Source organism: Phoxinus phoxinus, assembly GCF_949152265.1.
Source record: "Phoxinus phoxinus genome assembly, chromosome: 20".
Classification (NCBI taxonomy): domain Eukaryota; kingdom Metazoa; phylum Chordata; class Actinopteri; order Cypriniformes; family Leuciscidae; genus Phoxinus; species Phoxinus phoxinus.
The window spans coordinates 22,000,804-22,023,210 of record NC_136895.1 but is presented as its reverse complement, the minus strand read 5'-3'; the positions used below and the strand labels follow the sequence as shown (position 1 = coordinate 22,023,210).

Here is a 22,407-nt window from a genome sequence, read left to right as displayed (position 1 = left end):
GTCATGACCCCTTTAATGATTAACTAAGTTTACTCTGAGTGTACAGCCCTAAAATGCAGTAAATACTACATTCTCCTGAGTAACTGTCTATGCTCTGAATGCTGTGGAAACGCCTGAGCCGTAATAAGGAAACAGTTGTGCAAGTAGTCCATACAGAGAAATAAATAATAATAAAAAAACACAGGTCGTGACACAGTGAGAGTTTCTGAAATATTAAGACGATGATGAAGAATATTGAACTTCGTCTGGAGAGCGAGACCAGTTGGCTTTTGATTAAGTAAACTAGAATTAGGAAATAACTGCACACTTTAATCAGGAAGTTGCTCCTCTGTGTCTGAAGTGTCTCTCGGCTGGACGTTTCTGTCACGATGTCTTCTCATCTGTGTGTTCTGATCCTGTTTGTTCTGAGCGGTGAGAAACTCTCAACTCTTTTAATCAGCAAATGTGGAGCATTTATTTAAACACAAATGCAATAAAGTGCATGTTTGACCTTTTAGAAGTGCATGATTCAACTCCAGGAAATGAGATTATATTATGTCTCTGTCTTATAATAATGTATTTTTATGTGTTCTTCAGGTGTGTTTGGCACTGATTGGGATGAAATGAAGTCAGTGACTGAGGGAGATTCTGTGACTCTACACACTGATTTTACTAAAGTATTGAAAAATTATCATATACTGTGGATGTTTGGACCTCGTGAGACTCTCATTGCTGAAATATACAATCAGAACATCCATATGTTTAAGAGAAATGAGACATTTGGAGACAGACTCCAGATGGACAGTCAAACTGGATCTCTGACCATCAGAAACATCAGATCTGAACACACTGGACTTTATGAAGTTCGTATTCACAGAGGGATCTTCCTCAAGAGATTCAACGTTACTTCCTACGGTAAGTAATAGGTAGAACCATTCATTTTCAAATTAATTTGAACACACATTGTCTTAATATATTGTAAAAAAATGTGATGTGTTTAAAATGATGACCAATCTTTAGAAATGTCTTTTAATGATGTTTTATTAACAAGGTTCGGGAGGAACACGTTCTAATGATCAAGCAATCAAGTAACTCCAACCAGCTGTCATCAATCAGTAATCAACAGATCCACTCAATCAGCATGAGTAAAGCCTATAAATATTCACAGTCAACTCACCCTTATTCCTCGACAGTTTTCAGCATCCCTCCACCACCCCATCTCCTCACACTTGCATGGCTATCTTCCTAACCAGAGACGGGGGGAGTACTCTGGGTTCGGGCCCAAATTCCGAGCTCGGAGCCCTCCCCCCGGACAGCACGCCAAATACGCATAAACCTTTACTCTCTGATCATTCGTAAGTGTGAACTCGTGAAATATCTAATATTAATATCTATATTAGAATAATATATTTTTTCTTTCTTTCTTGTGTTTACAGCTCCTCTTCCCATTTCCGTCATCACCGGTAACTCTTCAAACTGTTCATCATCATCATCATCAGAGTCCAGATGTTCACTGGTGTGTTCAGTGGTGAATGTGAGTGACGTGACTCTCTCCTGGTACGCAGGAATCAGTGTATTGTCCAGCATCAGTGTGTCTGATCTCAGCATCAGTCTCTCTCTACCTCTGGAGGTGGAATATCAGGATAAAAACACATACAGATGTGTGATCAACAATCCCATCACACACCAGACCACACATCTGGACATCACACAACTCTGTCACACATGTGAAGGTACTTCAATAAGTACCAGGGTAATTTCCAATGATGCATGATATAGGAAAATCAAATAAATATATATATTTTTTTAATAAAAAATGAATATTTATATAATATATTTTACTTCCTTTTTGCTTTTGGTGAGATTACGAGCTTTTATGAGGTATTGCGCGCACTAATGGTTGAGTGTTTTTATTTTTCTTCTCTCAGACTCTGTCCAGTGTTGCAGTTTTACTGAAGCTGTGATCCGATTGGTCCTCTCTGTTCTGGTGGGCGTGGCTACTGTTGCTGTATTGATTGATCACTTCAGATCCATGAAAGTTGAACAGAAAATGAGGAAACAGACAGAAAACATTCAATCACCATCAGCTCCTCAATGATTAATCCTATTCTCCCATGTGGTCACTAGATGGCGAAGTTAAGCAACCATCTTACCAATGATACACTGAGTAGGTGTTTTTCTCCATGCTTTGCATATCAGTGTAAATTTGCATATTATATCAATTAAATTTAAAATACTTCAATGTACATAAAGCACTGGTTAGATTTTTGTGCTGTATTGAGGAATGTATATTATAGCCAAGCCTTGTGTTGCAAATTTCTTATTCTCTATTAAAGCATATTTTCCACCTCATTGTGGTTTTCATTATTTATTTATTTAATGCAAAATACAGAAAACAGAATATTTTAATATTATGTTTCCAAAATGTTGTAATTCATTTCATATAATGTTTTAAACTTTCGGTATTTAAAAAAAGTCAGTTTACATTAGTCTGCAAAACGTAATATTAGTAGAAACGTTCCACCTTGGTCCAGAATCACCAGAATCAGTATAACAACAATATTTAACAAAGACAGCATTCCCAGGCAAAAGAGACGTCAAGATCCAAATTGTATTTAAAAGAAAAAGATATATTTATTCTTGCAAGAATAGTTCCCATTCTAGCCACACATGCTAGCTGCAGGCTGGGGTGAAAGCCTTCACAGACCAGTTTGCAGGCAGAGTGAGACCCAGATAGGTGTTTTTCTGGTAGTTTTATAATGTCCTTATCAAAGCACCCATCCCAAACAAAAGGAACTAAGGACCCCCATGGTTGCCTTAGCCCCTCCCTAGCCTGGGGATCTCCTCATCTCTGTCTCAGTGTCACACACACAGCTGTATCAACGTTACAACATAAATCTCAAAATACAGAACACTTGGCATTCATTTGTTATCATTGAGAAAACAAAATAAGAAATAAAAGATTAAAATTGCTACTACATGTCCACTGTCCAAAATACGTGAAACGACGTGGATATTTCTTTTTTAAATAACGTAAATGTTTCATGTGTTTTCTACTGCATTTTTCTGTAAGAGACATAATTTACTCAAAGTGACTTTAAAGTGAGGCCATGACGGTAATGCCTTCAACTTAAGGATTTACATATATTTCAGGATGTGGTGCATCCCTGAGAACAATAACTTTGGATCTTAAATAAATTGTTTCAGAAATATAGCTTTTGGGAAAAAAGTGGTCTCGTGGCACAACTTGCCCCTGGTGCGGGGTAAGTTGTGCCTTTGGGGGAATACGTTGGGGTAAATTGTGCCAGTGATTTCTGAAGTAAAACAGAACATTTTAATGTTATGAACTGTAATGCAATATAAAAGCAAGACAAATGTAATACAAAATTACTCATTTAAGGTTTATTTAGATATTGTCACCCTATTAAACTGTTAGAATACCATAGCATGCGTTTTTCCAATATGGTAAATTGCATAGGGATTTTGTATTGAACATAACTCTGGATCACAGTGTCACAGAGACAAGAGGGTGGGCTCATTTTACTCAGACGACCAATCAGTTTCTCAGGATCATTGTGAAGCTAACCCCCGCCCTAGCAACCATTTAGAGCACCATAGCAACACAATTTATGATATTTGTGAATCATTTCAGGCAAAAAGGCTTTGGCAATAGATGCCTTTTGACATAGAATGCTGTCTGTCAATTATGTAGCATATAAGAATAAAGTGACTAGGCTAATTTCTAAACATCCTGTGATTTAGGCCACTTAAAAACTTAATAAAACTTCTCTTTAATAACATAGTGCAAACTCAAAACTGAAATCAGTGTTAGCTAAATTAAACAAATGGCAGGTAGGCCTAAGTCAAACACTGATGAGGCATGCCTATCTCCAGATTATCCCCTGTGAGTATGTAGGTATATGTGGTCTGGTTCTGGCACAACTTAACCCAGACCCTTTGGCACAAATCACCCCAGACCCACAAGTTTGAAAAACTACCATGATCCAGCAGTTAAGAGCTAACTTTATGCTAACTGTATAGACTCATTGTATAGCATGCTAAAGCACTAAAACATATGTGAAATGTTTTCAAACGTGTCTATACTTGTTCAGACACTACAATCCAAAAACCTTAATCATAGACATTTTACTTTGAAAGGAAAAAAACTGTTTTTTGAGCTAAAATGTGTTTACCTCTCATGCCATGTGTCTCTCTTCTTTGGAGGATGAGTAAAATTGATTGCTTTTCAAAATTATGTGGTCACATGACCAATTTCTCCTATGGTTTTCCAGAAACAAGGGGTGGATCTACTTCCCCCCTGGCACAAATCACGCCACTCTCCCCCTACCACAAAAAGCATCATGGCTCAGTATATTCCCAACATTAACATAAGTTAGTGAACATATGCCTTTCTGCCACCACCATGCACTCATCAATAAACACAGATGGCTTGTTGCCAATCAAATGTTACATGTGAATACTGCTGCACGTTTGAAGTCACACCCGGAGCAGTGGGAATTCACTTTTTTTGCTGCTGCGCCCTGGGAGCGATTGGGGGTTTGGTACCTTGCTCAAGGTAATAAGAGTGGAAGAGAGCACTGTTCATTCACTCCCCCACAGTACAGAGACTCGAACCTGTGACCTTCGGGTTACAAGTCCGACTAACCATTAGGACACAACTGCCCAAGTGGGGGATATCATAATAACACAATCAGTACAGAAAGAATGTTTCAGAATAAGAGTTTATTTCCAGTCAAATAAACAAACCCCCTGAATATGACAAAAAAAAGAGTAGCTAATGCGAACATTTATTTTAATAAACTTAGCTCTCATTTCACAGTACTGCAAGTTTAATTCACTTCGTAAAGCCTTCCTTCAAGAGATTCAGCAAAAACTTTAATAAAACAAAAACAAGACATTTTTACAGTTTCCTTAGGTTATATTAATCCATTGCATTATTTTCTGTAGTTTGCATACATCCTTCTTCAGAAAAATAATAACTTGATCTCAATAAATGTGTCACATTCACATATCAATGAAACAATGAGCTCATTAAAGCAATTACAACAAGTTTCCAGAGTCCACTTCACACACACATTTGATTTGGCAAAGGTTTTACGCCAGACACTCTTACTGACACAACCCAGCATTGAGAGTGCTGGGACACATTCACACGAAAATTTGTCATATCCAATCTACCTAATGTTCATGTCTACCTAACCAGCCAGTCATATGGCTGAAACAATGTGCATCGAGTTTCCATCAATCAGCTTATGCATTTTTATTGAAGATAACACTGTTTACCTGGTCCACATCTATATCTGAGGTTAACTTTGGCATAAACATACAAACATAATCAGTGCAGAGAGAATGTTTAGTAATGTTTGTTCAGCAAATGCACAAGCCACTTTTGTAGCCTAACAATATCAAGTATAAAAGAATAAATCTGCTAACTACACTCAAAAATCTGAATAAAGCTAAAACTCAAATTGTCAGTCACATTAATTCCTGAGCTGGGTTTACCAGGTTAGACTGACTCCACATTCAGCAATGATATCACATTTTGGCTGTAGTACCTGGTTGAGGAGTTCACTACTTACTGAATGCACATAGTAGAAACTTCTATATACTGATATTTAACAATTACTTGTATGGCAGCAATAGCTAAATAAAAAAAATGAGCTGTTTTAATGGCCTTTAGTACAGAGCAGAAGTTTAGAAATTATTCAGTTAAAGGTTGTCTTTTAAAACTTTTGAAAGATGCCCTTTGTCCCACAGACAGTGTAGTTATGATTATACCAGCAGAAGCTAACTGAACAATGCTAACCAGTCAAACCCGTTATAACATATTCATTCCTGTAATTCCTGTAACAGTCGGCAGAGGCCATTACACACATACACTACTTACAGTGTTTTTTCGGGACGTGGTTAAATGCAGAGGACATTTTCTGAGAATGGGTTATGAGTATGTCATTAAAAAATGCTTTAGTAGGGGCCACAACAGCACCTACTGAACACATTGTATGTGTGATTTTCCCCAAGAAATCCCTGAAAAAAGTGGCATATCCTTTTATCGGTTGTGTGTTCTACAGACATGTGGTCTGTCTTAACACTAGAACGGCCATGGCGGTCATTTTGACCGTTTCGAATTTTAGATCTGCAATAAAAAATTAATAAAATCCTGCTGGTACCTGACTTTTCCTAAAAGTGTCTGTATTTTCATTTTAAATGTTTTTCATATAAATTACACATAAGGCAAAAAAACAAATGAACATATTTACCCTGAATTTCGCGTTATTCTTTTGTTATATTTCCCGCGGTTGACCTTTGTCTTTCTCACTGTCAACAGAAAAGGTCAGTAGCGGTCCTGAGTGTTTGCATATATGCTAATTTCTACAAACAAAAAGTATATTAGATTAAATTTGTTGATCAGAAATAGGCTAATAATACCCGACTACGTTATCTAGTATGTAGATATTCTCTATTAGGCCTATATATGAGTTATTAGACTATTTTCTCTGTTATTATATTAAAATAAAATGTTTTAGAATTAAATACGATATTTTTTTGTTGTTATTATCTTGTTAGTTATGTTGAATGGATATGGAAATATAGCCTATCTGTTGTGAATGTGCGATAATTACGGTAGGCTACTAATGATATTATTATTTCATTAGAATGATTTGCATGATCATTTCTTTGTTCTTTGTTTTATCTCAAGTGCATATGAATGTGTATGTGAATAAAATATGTAGACAAAAAAAAATAGACTTGCTTAAATGTACAGTCTGGTGTTGTTTTGTTTTTAAAAGATATCCTAATACAATAAATTCATTAATCTCTCAATTGGGTGTTTATCATTAAAGATATAGAGTTTGTAATCAGAGCTTGTGGCAGTTGTAGTAGTTATGGAATTCTGGCACTTCTAGTGTTGATAAAATCTCAATCTCATCATCTCAAAGTGACTTGTGAATACACCGTCTGATCCCGTCCATCAGCCCCTCCTGTAATGAAAAGCACTTTTAATAATTTCATTATCTCAATTTACAAAAGAAAACAAGCAAGATTTTTTTTTTATTGTGTATGTGTGTGTGTGTTTCAAATGAAATAAAAAGATTTATAATACTGAAATGGTGGTTACAGGATTTGTAATTTCTGAGAAGTACTTTTGCCCAAAATATATATTTTTTCTGTTGTACGTAATACTTGCCGTCTTGATTTGCTTGTGCGTAGTTCCTGCGACAGAACCACACGACTGAAACTGTGACGACCACCAGCAACAACAGCAGCAGCAGCAGCAGCAGCGATACAAGGAGTAATGGAGTTTGGCTGGATTCTGCAATGATAAAACACACAGTCATTAATCTACTGTTAGAGAGTCTCAACAAAGATGAAAACAGCAGATCTGACGAGGAAAAATCTCTTAACATATGCAATTAACAGTTATTTTGATAATCAATGAATCTGTACATTATTTATATGATTAATAACTAGATACAAATATTTTCTGTATTGAAAAAACATTCCAAATCTTGCTCAATGTTGTCCTCCAAATTGAAGATATATCCCAGCTAATAAATGTATGTTTTAAAAACATTGTGGAAACAGTGATTTATAATGTTTCTGAAACTTTTTTAAACGTGATTAGAATGTCATTTATAAGGTTATGTAATGTTAGTACAACATTCTCCTAACTTATTTGTACTCACAATATAACAATCTTTGAATGTTTATTTGTAATATTCCAAGAACATTAACATTTATCAAGTACAAAATGGGTGTTCCGAAAATGTTGTCCTAAGAACATTCCATTCAACATCATGAGAACACATATCAAACATTAATAATGTTATAAGAATGTTCTAAAAATGTTATTTAAAAAATGTTTTATCTTAACATTCGTAAAACATAAGCAATGCTATACAGCATGTGCTTTAAAAGTGTTTAAAGTTACTTTATAAAACAAAAGAACTTTTCGTCTGTCTGATGCGCATATACACGAGCATCTTTAAATGCGAGTTCAATTACTTCTATAAAACAATTGAGAGATAAACCAGCAGGACATTATTATCAGGATTAATTATGGACTCTAAGGGAACTTTCACACTGCCAGTTTAGTTCATAACAGCATGAAAAAAGTGCACTGCGATACCAAACCTGTGTGAAAACCCCTAATACTGACATACCTTCACATGTGTGACAGAGTTGCGTGATGTTGTCCAGATGTGTGGTCTGGTTGCTGATGGGATTGTTGAGCACACATCTGTATGTGTTTTTATCCTGATATTGCACCTCCAGAGGTAGAGAGAGACTGATGCTGAGATCACACACACTGATGCTGGACAATACACTGATTCCTGCGTACCAGGAGAGAGTCACATGACTCACATTCAACACTGAACACACTAGTGAACAATTCTGGCTTGATGATCCTGATGGCGAAGAACAGTTGCTGGTGATGTCAGGAACAGGAAGATTATCTGGAAAGAAGTATACAAACAATAAAAGATGATGTTTTTTTTAATTATTTAAAAGCAGTGTTCAAGTCATGTCAAGTTTGTTTATTTGACATACAATACAATTTTTACATTGAAATGCATTTGGTTGAGGCTCAGGCATTCCACAGCAGTGCAATATATACTTAAGTTATAATTCAATACGATTTAGAGAGAGAGAAAAAGTAGATATTACAGTAAAGTATATAAATATGCAAAACAAACATATGTTTGTTTTGTATATTAAATAATAAAATGTATAGTACTATGTGCAGTGTTTTAAGACACATTATAGAGTGTCTTCTGTTATTCACCCAGATAATAGCCATAAAATTCGCATATTTTTTTTAAATGTTAAACATTAACATTATAAATGTACTTTTTCGCTATAAACTGAAATTATACAGTCAATAATTGAATTACAATGTTGATCAAAAGAAACTAACAGTCATTATGAATAATCAGGACAACGACAAGATGCCATGACATGAATATGACGGGGGTGTGCATAATGTATTAAAATATCTTCAACTCACCATAAATATAAACATCGAAATGCCTAGAATTTGACCCTGAGCTCCTGATGATCTGTAGTTTATAAAGTCCAGTGTGTTCAGATCTGATGTTTCTGATGGTCAGAGATCCAGTTTGACTGTCTATCTGGAGTCTGACTCTGAACCTCTCATTACTATTATAAACATAAATCTTCTGCGTGTGGATTTCAGCTATTCGAGTGTTTTGAGGTCCAAACGTCCAAAGTATCTGATCATCTCTCTGTACTTCTGTAACATCACTGTTTAGAGTGACAGAATCTCCCTCAGTCACTGTCTTCACTTCTGCTGGATCACCGAACACTCCTGAAACAGATTTAGAAAAAAATTGGTAAGTATTATGTTTAGAAAAAAGAAAAAAAAAAAGATCTATATTATTAGATTATTGGCTGAAGTTGGTAATTTTACATGAATCAAGTTGATTTAATGTATGAAATAAACAGGACTAGTCAAGATGAAAAAAATTAACTATATGATTATGATTGAGAGAAAAGGTTTTCCTTGACTTTCTCTTTCAAGAACAGCCTCTTGCATTACAAATATCCAATCTACTGTACACTATGACAATGTTAACTCAGACACAACATCACTTTCTTCAGTGCAGTTTGTTCAGTTTATTCTGTGATGCATTTAGTAAAACTCAATAAATTACTCAAATCACAGAAAGTACAAAACTATCTGCAAGGTATGCAGGCTACAGTTACAAACACCAAGTGACCTAATGTCAAACAAACAAATTCCTTTGTCATTCTGTGATATGAGTCATCAACAGTGTACCACAACCACCAACCAAGTAGCAGGCAGTCAAAGTAGAATGCGGCTAAACAAAATTCATATATTAAAACTTTTTAGATTCCGTTGTGCCTGCACTAGCACTGAACGCTTGTGATCTTATCAAAAACGCATCTTACCAGTGAAAACCACTTGGTTGGCAACCACTAAATTAAGTTTATTCACAAAAACCCTGTTTTTTGACAAGCTAGCCGGTACAACGGCGGTGCTAACGGGGAATTGTCAGCCTGAAAATTCTGCTCCTAATGATGTTGGATACATCAATCCTGCTGTTAAAAAACATATCCCTTTTCAAACTGTTAATCATGCAAAGGTCGTTTGGGGTCCGAAGCGGAAACCAAGAGGGCTTTTGGGTGGTCACCTAAACATCCGAAGTATCATCTCCAAAACCGAACAGTTGACTCATTTATTAGCGAATTCAAACTTGGACTTTTTGTGTATATCTGAAACATGGCTTCAATATTCTACTCCCATCAATGTATTTACAATGAATGGTTTTCAATGCTTTAGGCGAGACAGGACAGTGGGAAAAGGGGACGGGGTACTTATGTATGTAAAAGACTCGTATGTTTTTTAAGCCAGCTATCTCCCTTGAGTATGTTGCACTAAAAGTCGTCTTGTCTCAGCAAATGTCATTCATCATTATAGGCCTTTATAGACCCCCAACTGCCAACGATACATTTTATACAGAACTTACTGACATTCTCAAAGAATGTGATCACAACAAAGAAATTATTCTAAAGGCCCAACTAGAATCACAAAACGCTCAAGTACACAACTTGATCTTTTTTTTGTAATAAACCTGAAAGGATAACAAAAAGTTACAATCTTATCACTGGTTTATCTGACCACAACTTAACTCTAGTGGCAAGGAAATTAACCAAAAATAGATTTAAGAATAATACATCATCCTGCCACAATAATGTTTCCCGTATACCTAAATGTAAGCAGGACACATTTGACACTGAGATACAAAACTTGGATTGGGAAGATGTTTTATCCTCTGAAAATCTGGAGCACAGTTGTCAGTTATTTACATCAAAGATCAATGTTGTCAGAGATAAATTCACTGTTAAAATTAAGAGAAAAACAGAAACAAGGTCAATCTGCCCTGGTTAAGTGAAAATTTACGGAAACTGATGAAGAGTAGAGATGCTGCTTTAAAAAAGTCCATCAAGACTAAACTAAATAATGTTAGTTTGTACTAAATGCCCATTTGTCTGTTTAAAATAAATGCGGACTAGGCTATAGAATCACAGGGTACACACTAATCGCCAAACTAGACATTCAGTCTTTGAATTACGTTTTAAAATAAGTAATTTTCAATCATTAAGATGTGCATTAATCTTAGAACAATCCTGTAGGCCTACTTAATGTAAGAGCGTGCGCGAGCTAATTTGCATAACACTTCCTAAACCAGCTGCCTGGAGTGGCAGTATGTTGAGATCCCAGCTCCGCTTTGCACTCCCTGTTATTTACCCAGAAACATTTGCTCGCTATGTAGAGTCAGTGTGATAGGCTACTATAAAGTATTGGTAAATTATTCAAATAGAGTACGAACATAAATGTATGCTATTCTACCAGTAGATATTTATGTTTAAACAATATCAATGTTCGATGATGCATTTGGAGCTCACTCTTCTTTTCAAAAAACTGAGTGAGCAACTGCGTGCCCTCATTTGTCTTTCTCTCTTTAATCTTCTTTTCTTTTCGTTTTTGAGCCCCTGATTTTCCTTTCTTAAGGAAAGACATGACTCTTCCCCTGTCTTCCTAACTTTCTATCACGGCTCACTCCAGCTCCTGTCTCATCAACTGATTCACCGCAGGTCCGCACAGAAGCACCTGACCTGCGGGTCCATTTACATTGATTCGAGAGGGGTGGTGGGGACCTGCACGAAAATGACTTTTTTTTATACCAAACCAGTGCCTAACTACAAGTTTAGTTTTGCACATGAACTCATAAATGCTATACAACGTAGCCTATATTCAACGTAAAACAACGAGAAATAAGAACAGTAAAAAGTAGCCTATATGTTTACCTTTCTTGAGAGATAGACAGAGGCAGAGGAAAACAGCGCTTCGAATCATAATCCGTGTTTCCAAATCGGGTTGTTTTTTGTTGTGGTTTTCTTTTTTCAATTGGAGCTCCGCTTATTTAAAAACGTGGTGACACGCAACGGGAAGATGCGCTGTGAAGCTGTGAAGTTTGACCGAGTTTAACCCCCTGAGGCAATCTGCTCAGTGAATAGCCTACCTTCCGACCCGCCCTTTCATTTGTAAAATGAGACGTAGTAGCCTAGGCTAAAACGTAGCTCCTACCGTATGCTGTAAACTCTTAGTGGTGAGATAAAACATGTTTTGTAAATATGGCCTAAGGGTGTAGCCTACAGTAAGTTTATCTGACATAAGCCCAGATATGCTTGACTTAATGCTACTTTTGCTGTTGACACAAACATGTTCTTTTGCTAAAGTTTAAACATGACTGCTACGAGCTGTTAATATCTTAGTATTTAAAGATGATCTATTTAGCTTTTTATATTTCTTAGAAATCTGGTTTTGCACAACCTTTAGATGGGTGCGTCAAAAAAAAAAAAAAAAACTAGGCCTACATAGCCACTAGGGGGAGGAAGAGTTTAATAATAATTACACAGGAGAGGGTACAGGACAGGAACAAGCACATACGAGTGATTATTGCTGCATATAGACCTTATTCAGAACAATCTTTTATGTTTATTCAAGGAATAATAATAAAAAAAACTAATTCACATCAGTGAATGTGTTTGCAATGGCATCTGCTGTAAAAATCTGTATAAAGCTCCTAGATCACTTAAGATTCCACAGCTAAAAAAAAAAAAGCAGTCTACTGAAATGTTCTTGGAAAGATTATTTTTGCAGTGTTTCTTCAGCAGAACAATCCAAAACACAAGAAATAACAGTTCAACATTGTTTATGTTGAACTGATTGATATGTGAATAGTTAGGACTGGAAGTGAGGTGATATTCAGTGACACTGCAGCTTAACACCCACACACCCACTGAACGAGCACCCAGGAGGAAGTGACAACCGGAAAAGGACAAAGGCTACAGAAAAATTGGGAAAATACATTTTTGTTTGCGCCTGATGGCATGTCTGAACATGGTCATTAATATTTAAACATACTTCAAAGTCTCTCTCCAGTCCCATGCAAAATAATATTAAAATAGCCTACTGCTATTCTGTGTACTACTGCGCCCTACAGCATTATCACAGTTATAAATGTGCATACCTGCATGTTTAGATCGAAAAAGGATTTTAAAACATCGAAACAAAGCCAGTCGTGAATAAACGTTAAATCTAAATGAATTATAAGACATTTCATATTTGATTGTTGTTACTATGAGAGAGGCGAGCTATAAAAAAAACTGAAGGAAAATGTGCCTGTTGTCTCACAAGTGTCAAAAGGCAGATGAGACTCTAACCACAGCGGTGTGGGTGATGCCTTTTCTTCTCTCACGCACATATAAGCCCTCAACGACCACTTTTTTTTAGAGCCTAAACAAGTGCAAAATATTACTGAACAGAGTTTTTTTCATTGAAAATATAGTCATGCTAAAATTACAATTTAAAGCATATTAAAATATCAACAGCAGCATATTGTTGATTTAAAACAGGAATAAACTACCTTTCGGTTTTAGTGTGTCAGAGGTTGCTGAGGTATAACACCCACTGTGGTCTGAGTCTGATCTCACGGTCATTTCAGAAACAAGCTTTCAGCAGTGAAGAACTGTTGCATTCAGAGAGCCTCCAAACTCCACAGAAACTCAACAGTCCTGCAACAATGTGCATGTGGAGGTTCATCTTGTTTCTGATCTCTGCACAGGGTGAGATTTTACTATCAGATTATATCATTATACTATAACTTACTATTAAATGCATTTTGTTTTTATTGATGAAGTTGATAAACAGAAAATCTAAACCCTTTTTGTGCGATCTAGTATTTGGTGCAGTTACACTGATTATTAAAATGTCTGAACCTCTAGTGTACACGACACTGTTGATGATGTAAATCGAAAAATGTTGTCTTTGCATTTGGCTTCTTAAGTGTTTATTTTGGCGTAAAAAAATTATACTATAAAGTGTGCGAGCTCCTCTCCTTGTTGAGCTTTGATAAACCTGTGGTGTAAACAATGATAATTGCAATGCTATTTATAAGAAGAGCGAAAGCATTTCCTGTTGGATTCTTTGTGGGTCTTTTTAAACACAATAGAAACCTACTGCTTTTTTAAGCTTGCAGTGCTCCAAAGCTTTTTATATTTAAGCTAAGTTTTTATATTTGTGTATGAATATGAATGTTATGTTTAATACCTTGGGGCCTTCTGGCAATTGTCAACAAAACACTTAGTTTGGGTACAATACCAGCAGATCTTTAACATGCTTCGGTGGGTCCATCTCAACAGAAGACAAATCTTGACCCTGCTGATCTTTCAAATTATAGGCCCATTTCCAATCTGCCATTTCTTTCAAAAATTCTTGAAAAAGTAACTTTTTTTGTTCAAAATTCTATCGTATCTATGAAACATTTCAGTCAGGTTTTAGAACATTTCACAGTACTGAGTCGGCTTTATTAAAGGTTTTAAAAATTAAAGGTTTCCAAAATCGTTTCAACAGTTCATAAAGTTGTAACAGGGAGAAAGGCACTCATGCCTCCACTTTGCGGTCCTTTAACTGCTATAACCACACTATGTAAGATTGCCATCGGGTCACGTTTCTGTAGTTCGAATGAGACATAAGAAAACTACAAATTTGACTTGCTTTACGTCAAGCATTACAATAGTCATTATTTTGTTTTTCTTCGTTTCTGATGTCGCAATACATCATACTTTCATAAAATCATGCATCATACTCTACCTTGTCTGTGGACATCGTTCTTTCCTAAGCCGGTGCTGGATAAACAGCGAGTGTGCGTGCGACATTAGCTGCGGTAGGCTAAATTATTTACAACAGCTTATTTATGGACAATTCCAAACTGTAGGATGACCGCAGAGGAAAAGTTCCTTGGTGTTGCTTTAAAGTACAGGTGGTTCTCTGTTCGTCTTGGCACTCATGCCATCAGCTGCCAATATCCCAAGGGGGTTCCCGCAGGGATATACTAGCTCCTACACTTTTTTCTCTTTGTAAGCTCCCTACTAGGTTCGATTTTCCGAAAGCATTGTCTTTTCATTGCTACGCTGATGACACCCAGATTTATCTGCCCCTTAAAGGGTTAGTTCACCCAAAAATTCTGTCAGTAATTACTCACCCTCATGTTGTTCCAACCCCATAAGACTTTTGTTCATCTTCGGAAGACAAATTAATATATTTTTGATGAAATGATCTGAGAGCTGTCCCACTCCTTCATAGGCTGCTAGGTAATTGATATCTGCCAGTCCAGAAAAGTTAGTAAATACATAGTTAAAATAGTCCAATTGACTAGTGGCCAACCCTAAGTTTATCAAGCGATGAGAATACATTTGTGCGCAAAAAAAACAAACAAAAAAATTACTTTATTCAACTATAAATTTTCTGGGAGGCCAAGTGGGCCTCTGACGTGAGTTCACGAGAGCGTCATGCGCGAGAACTGAGAAGATGACGCTCACAATCATTTGATGTGAAAGTGTGAAAGGTAAGCCATTCATTTTGTGGCATTGGTAAGGCACTTTTACGTTTTCTCGTTGGTTTCTCACGATTCGGACATCCAGGAAATGCACACTTCAGAACCATTTTAAAAACTACATCGAGACCCATCTGTGTCATCTTCTCAGTTCCCGCGCATGCGTCGTGATGCTCTCTTGAAGACGTCAGATGCCCACACAGAAGAAAATGATTAGTTGAATAAAGTCGTTATTTTTGGGTTGGAACAACCTGAGGGTGAGTAATTACTGACAAAATTTTCATGTTTGGGTCAACTAACCCTTTAAACGCTCAGGCAACACCATCCTGGGCCCTCTGATGGAGTGTTTGGAAGATGTAAACAAATTTTCTCAATCTAAATGAAAAGAAAACCAAAATTATATTATTTGGTCCCCCTAGTGGAATTCACACAAAGTTTGTTAATGATCATTATGTTACATCTCAAGCATCTCAAGCCAAAAGATTTGTTAAAAACTTAATTTCATGGTTTTATATCATCACGTTTAGACTACTGTAATTCACTGTATTGTGGAATGAACGCTACTTCCTTGGCTTGTCTTCAGTTGGTCCAAAATGTGTCAGCAAGACTTTTATTGGGCCTCCGTAAATTCACTCAAATTACTCCTGTGTTAGCATCAATGCATTGGCTGTGCGGTTTAGAGGGCAGCTTAAAACCCTAGTTTTTGCTTTTAAGTCCCTTAACAACTTAGCCCGCTCATATCTATCTGAACTAATATCTCTACATAACCCTCCTCGAGCTCTTTGCTCCGGTAGCCATAAATTGCTCACTGTTCGCAGAGACAGATTAAAACAAAGAGGAGAACGTGCCTTTACTGTTGCAGGCCCTAAACTATTGAACAGGTTACCAGTTCACATTAAATTTGCTCCTTCAATACAGAATTTTAAATCTTAAAAATTTTAAATCATTATTATTATTTTTCCATTGCTTTTAATGTTCCTTGATGATTATTTTTGATATTTGACTTTTGTTGGAATTTTGATTTTCTCTTGCTTTTTAGTTTGATTTTATTTGTGAAATTAGTTTTTACTACTTTTGCTTGTATTTATTTTATCCGATGTTGTAAAGCACATTGGTCAGCTGCTGCTGTTTTGATGGTGCTCTATAAATAAACCAAACTTGTATGTATCTGTATAATGTTTCAGATGTGTTTGGGGCTAGTTCAGATGCAGACAATACAATATCAGTGATGGAGGGAGATTCTGTCACTTTACACATCAGTGTTTCTGCAATAGAGAGAGATGACCAGATACTCTGGAGGTTTGGACCTGAAGACTCTCGTATTGCTGAAATCTACAAGCAGAAAATCCCAACATATGACAGTAATGAGATATTCAAAGACAGACTGGAGATGAATAATCAAAGTGGGTCTCTTACCATCAAAAACATCAGAATAAAACACTCTGGACTTTACAGAGTAACCATCATCAGTAATGGAGGGACTTCAGACAAGAGCTTCCGAGTTACAGTTTATGGTGAGTATTAATCTAACCATCATCGGTGGTGAGGTCTCATAAGAGTTTCAGTGTTTTATCTCTAAGGCCCGGGACACACCAAGCAGACGATCGTCCGTCGGGCAATGTCTCGCTATTTTTGAGCGTTGGCCGACTTAGTTTTTTGGTGTTTTCTGCACCGTTGGCTCTAGATGGACACTGTCTAGGTTTTTTAAGGAAGATTCAGCATGTAGAAGCGGGAAGTTCGCGTTAGATTTGTCCAAAAGTACCAATCGGTACCAAGTCGGTAAATGTTAAAATGTTGACGCTTTGAGTGCTGTTGAGCGAAATCGTAAACACCTCTGATTGGCCGTTGTGTTCACAAGCTCATCGGATATGTCTGTGATTGGCTACAATGATCAACGCACGGGAGCGTTTGAGAGCACACAGAAGTGTTTGAAAGTGTGTTAAAAATAGGGAGCGGGAGCGTTTGGACCGGTCCGCTGATAGACGCCTGCTTTCAAACGCTCCCGTTTGTACTGCAGACTGACTATATAAAACGAGCATGCATCCCTTAAATTAAAATACTCCCCTAAGAAGGTAGCCTATATTAGTACTCTTGTCATTTTGTGGACAAAAAGCCTTAGAACTTCTGGACCTTAATCTGGACCTCAACATTGGATATAACCAACCCGATCTCAAGGCAATTCTTACGTATTTTACTAGGTGGCTAATTCGTACGAATGACCTACCCCTGACCCGCCTTTAAACCTACCTATCACTGGGGTTTAGACAAATTGTACAAATTCCAATGATTTGGTTGTGAGATAGCATTGGATATAACAGGACGCCCACCAAAAATGATCATTGCAACACTGTGTCAGTGTAGCCCCTCCAGTTCAAGCCGCCCACTCTAAGTGGGACGTGAACCAGGGCCCATCCGCATGGGAGGCGGGCACTCTAAAAAAATGCTGGGTTGTTTCAACCCAATTTTGGGTCAAATATGGACAAACCCAAACGTTGGGTTAAAAATTTAATTAAAAAATTTAACCCAATGGCTGGGTTTGTCCATATTTGACCCAAAATTGGGTTGAAACAACCCAGCATTTTTTAGAGTGTGGGCACTAAGAAGAAGGCTAAAAAAAAAAACACTCTGTTACACTCATCCCCCTAAAACTCACTCCCACCGGGTCATGGCACCACGTAGCAGCTGTTCCTGTTCCTGTTCGAAGTGCCCTCTCTAAGCAGGGCGCGAAACTCTAGACCGTCCGCATGGAAGGCAGGCTCTCTAACAAGGATGCTAAAGACCGCAGGTTTACACACACCGCTCTCACTGGCCAACGTCTGTTACCATGGAGCTGTATGCTTTTTTTAGCCAAATTCATAGGTTTAACATAACATCATCAACAAGAAAAATAATCTAATCTAATAGACCCTTTTGACATTTCACAAAAACAATATAATTTCTATGATTTTTCAAAAGAGGGAAGAAAATATTGAGAGACTGATTAATGCACATGGCTTCCATAGGCTAACAGCGTGGAGAGACCAACTGTCAGCACAAAAATAACTTTTTTTTAATTATATATATATATATATATATATATATATATATATATATATATATATATATATATATATATATATATATATGGTAGTTTACAGCAGTGCGAGCTACTAACCAAATTCATGCCTGTACATTTTCATGACTCACAATCGCATTTTGTGCAAAGCCCTGCTGGGTGAAAAAAACACATTAACAAGGACTAAACAACAAGTCTTCTGTGATGTCATAAAGTCCAAGAGAGCCACCCTTTTCTGATTACGGTAACTTCATAAAACATAGATATAATCTATGTGTCATCAGAAGGTTTTTTAATCCAGTCTTCCACCAGAGCCTTTTACAAGTTTTGTGGTCAGTATTGAAACTGTTGTCGATTAATTTGTCAGATGCACCTGCGCCTCAACTTTTGTAGTTTCAAAATGTGATACCACTTTGTTGCCATCTTTGATATTACTTTAGTCACTGTATGGTAACAGTTGATAGATTAGCACATTCATTCAGACATTGTCCAAGACACTAATGTAACAAATAAACTTAAACAACAGAAAAAATAAAACAATAACAACAGAAAACAATGCGAATCAAGAGAGATGTTCTCCAAAAAAAAAAAAAAAATCCAGGATTTCCTGCTAGAAAAATTTGCCATCACTCCCTCAGCCATTGTAATATAAATACCCTTGCAGCATGTAAATGCCCTTCTTTTTTTCTGCCATGGTAACCTAATAACTATTATGCAATAGATTTATATTAAAATTAAAAAGAGAGAAATCAAAACAAACTTCACTAGGTGTTGATAACTGTGGAATTGGGTCATCTCAATTTGTGAAGCATCCATTTGACTAGTGTTGTGGCAAAAAACAATTACTAAACAAAAATTGCATCACGGCAAAAGAGACATCAAGATCCAAATTGTATTTAAAAAGAAAAGTAATTTATTCATGCAAGAAAATGGTTCCCTGACCCCAGCCTTGCAGCCAGGCTGCAGGCTAGAGTCAGAGACAGACAGACACTGGCACTCCTCCTGAAGAGAGATTGGCCTGCTGCTTTATAATGCAAGGGAACCTTTCCCCCCCACTGCTGTTTACACAAGAAGGAACAGCTTCCCCCATCCCGGAAACTTAAGATACAGATCATTCTCGGGCTCACACCTCCCTCCAGCTGAATCAACGTTACATCAGGAAACTCAGAATATAGACAGAGAACATACAGCATTAATCTGTTAAATCATTAGGAAAGATTAAAAACGCCATTACACTAGAAACAATGGAGACCTATGAGTCATAGGTCATGTCACATGACTTCAGCATTCAATAAAATGGTGGATATTTTTGAGTGAATGACTCACTCATAGTCACTTGTCACACCACTGACAGAACATTGTTGCCAGGAGAACAAAACCTGACGGAAATTGCCCACCAATAACTTCAGTGCACTTATGGCCTACTGGAACAAACATACAAAGTGAAAACACAAGTGAAAAACCCCACTGCCACTCAAATATGAGTATTGCAACTAACTAACTGACTGTGTGAAATCAGGTAACACACCCAAAACACCTGTGCTGATTGCTTTATTGACTTTTTAGCTTTTATTGAGCTGTGCTCAATAAAAAAATAAATTGCACCACAACTGCACCACAGTTTATAACTGCAGTTATAAAATAACTGCACCACAACAATTCAGACCTAAATCAATTCCTTTAAATCCTAGAAGTATATTGGCCTACACTGCGTACTTGGTTAGTTATTAAACACTATTCTTTCATTTAATAAACTACAGCTGCTATCAAGAGAATAAACACAAACATCTCTTTTCAATGTAATTTCATTTAGTGAGAGTTTTCCACAGGTGTAATTACACAAATAGCACGAACAATGCGGACTTCTTTGAGTAAACTGCATTCTATAATAAGCCATTTAATCTTCATATAGGGAGCATTAGGGGCTGAGGGCAGGCAAGAGTGCTAAAAAGTAGTCTCTAATATTCTCTAGGGGTGCTTATCGTTTGCTAAATTGCCGTCCTTCAGCCCGTGACCCAGAAAGAGATGAGAGTTCACCATCATGAAGAGGGTATCAATTCTAATTGTGCCGCAAAAAGCTGAAGACATGTTCGTTTATGATTAGGTCTTATCTGAAGGACAGCAACTTTGAGAACATCGATTTAATCTGTATTTTTTTTACAGCTACAAAACACTTCTGTGAACTTTATGTTTCTTCTGTGTTGTTTTCCAGCTCATCTGCCTATTCCCAACATCACCAGAGACTTTTCACAATATTCATCATCATCATCATCAAGTCAGAATTGTTCATTGGTGTGTTCGGTGTTGAATGCGAGTCATGTGACTCTCTCCTGGTACGCAGGAATCAGTGTATTGTCCAGCATCAGTGTGTGTGATCTCAGCATCAGTCTCTCTCTACCTTTGGAGGTGCAATATCAGGATAAAAACACATACAGCTGTATGCTGAACAATCCCATCAGCAACATGACCACACATCTGGACATTGGTGAAATATGTCAACCATATGCAGGTATGACACCAGTGATGTTATTATTAATTTACTGAGCTAAGCTGTGGTTAAGAAAGCCAGAGAGAAAAAGCTTGTTGAAATTGAAAGTTCAGTCTCTTTTGTTTTTCTTCCCTCAGACTCTGAACAGTGTTGTGGTTCTACTGAAGCCGTGATCCGATTGGTCATCTCTGCTGTGGTGGGCGTGGCTACTGTTGTTATATTAGTTGACCACTTCAGATCGAGTAGTGTTGGACATAAACTGAGAGCAGAAATGTCACCATCAGTCCCTTAATGACTGTTTAATTTATGAAGTTGTTTGAATATGATGTAGCATTTTGGCTGTTAATTAATGTGTGCTGCATATGGCACATACACATCTGGTGGCCATGTAGTATTTAGTCTAAGCTTTTCTTGACAAAAATGACAAGCACCGAATCATGAGTTCAATTCAGAACTTATGGGTAAAACCTTTTGTTATAAAATCAGAAAATCAAGCGTAGCGTTAGTTCTGGCAGGTCACGTTAGTTAAGCTCGCATCAGTGACTCTCAGCTGATCCACGTCTACCTATAGGAATACGACGCCTTTCACCGTAAACATAGGCTATATAAGCTCCTTCCGTATTATCAGCAGCTATCACGTTTCTCAAGAGCGAATTACCCTCCTCCCTCCCCAGGTCCTGCTCTCTCCAGTCAGGATTTGCGGGATAGGACTTTTTTTACATTTTTACATTTTTTTTCATTACATTTTTACATTTTTTTTTTTTTGATCTTCTGTACCTTAACTGGAGACTGCCTCACTATAAACTGTCATGTTTGCACTTTTATTAGCATATTTTCTAATTTATAATTTAATTAATTATCAGAAACTAGGTAACATTTAAAAGTGTCTGAATTTTCCAATGAGACAATGTCATGACAACTGCACTTTAAATCCTTCCAGCTGTTGCAATTTGCAACTTTTAATATTGCCTCCTATTTTAATTTGACAAAAAAACATATAAGTGGATATATCTAACGTTCCAGGTTACATATTTGACCACTGATAGAAGTGATACTGTGTGACTAGAAATGTATTCATTTATGAGGAGAGCATTCGCCACAGAAAATTAAAATGGATTGTGGGTGTCACCTGGTGGCCTTTTGTGGTATAATAAACAAACTTTGGTCCCACTTTATATTAAGTGGCTTTAAGTACTATGTACTTACATCGAAAAATATGTACAATGTAGCCTACTTATTGTGTTCATGTTTTATTGTAAAACACTTTTGCTGCTATTGAGGTGTGATACGGGTAAGGTTAGAGACAGGTGTGCTGGTATGAGATAAGGGTGGGTTAAGGACGGTGTAAGGCAGGGCTGTCAAACTCAGTTCCTGGAGGGCCACTGTCCTGCAGAGTTTAACTCCAACCAGCTCAAAAA

At 36.9% G+C, this 22,407-nt stretch overlaps 2 protein-coding genes across 2 annotated transcripts; both read left to right on the top strand.

The window, feature by feature from the left end:
• The first annotated feature begins 105 nt into the window (after positions 1-105).
• LOC306988447 (uncharacterized protein) lies at positions 106-1,334 on the top strand. The gene is made up of 3 exons (XM_079593451.1): positions 106-411; positions 577-894; positions 1,031-1,334. Exons 1-3 carry the CDS (start codon positions 369-371, stop codon positions 1,069-1,071), a joined length of 402 nt encoding a protein of 133 aa, XP_079449577.1. The 5' UTR covers positions 106-368; the 3' UTR covers positions 1,072-1,334.
• Positions 1,335-13,486: 12,152 nt separating this feature from the next.
• On the top strand, positions 13,487-21,705 carry LOC306988448 (CD48 antigen-like). The gene is made up of 4 exons (XM_079593452.1): positions 13,487-13,677; positions 16,631-16,960; positions 20,714-21,010; positions 21,127-21,705. The coding sequence occupies exons 1-4, from the start codon at positions 13,635-13,637 to the stop codon at positions 21,279-21,281; spliced, it is 825 nt and encodes a 274-aa protein (XP_079449578.1). The 5' UTR covers positions 13,487-13,634; the 3' UTR covers positions 21,282-21,705.
• The last annotated feature ends 702 nt before the right edge of the window (positions 21,706-22,407 follow it).

Excerpts from the sequence above, each read along its gene's own strand:
- LOC306988447 (XM_079593451.1), top strand. The coding sequence starts at position 369 with ATGTCTTCTCATCTGTGTGTTCTGATCCTGTTTGTTCTGAGCG. Across the intron at positions 412-576 it reads GATCCTGTTTGTTCTGAGCG|GTGTGTTTGGCACTGATTGG; the intron begins GTGAGAAACTCT and ends TGTGTTCTTCAG. Across the intron at positions 895-1,030 it reads ATTCAACGTTACTTCCTACG|GTTCGGGAGGAACACGTTCT; the intron begins GTAAGTAATAGG and ends TTTATTAACAAG.
- LOC306988448 (XM_079593452.1), top strand. The coding sequence starts at position 13,635 with ATGTGCATGTGGAGGTTCATCTTGTTTCTGATCTCTGCACAGG. Across the intron at positions 13,678-16,630 it reads GTTTCTGATCTCTGCACAGG|ATGTGTTTGGGGCTAGTTCA; the intron begins GTGAGATTTTAC and ends ATAATGTTTCAG. Across the intron at positions 16,961-20,713 it reads CTTCCGAGTTACAGTTTATG|CTCATCTGCCTATTCCCAAC; the intron begins GTGAGTATTAAT and ends GTTGTTTTCCAG.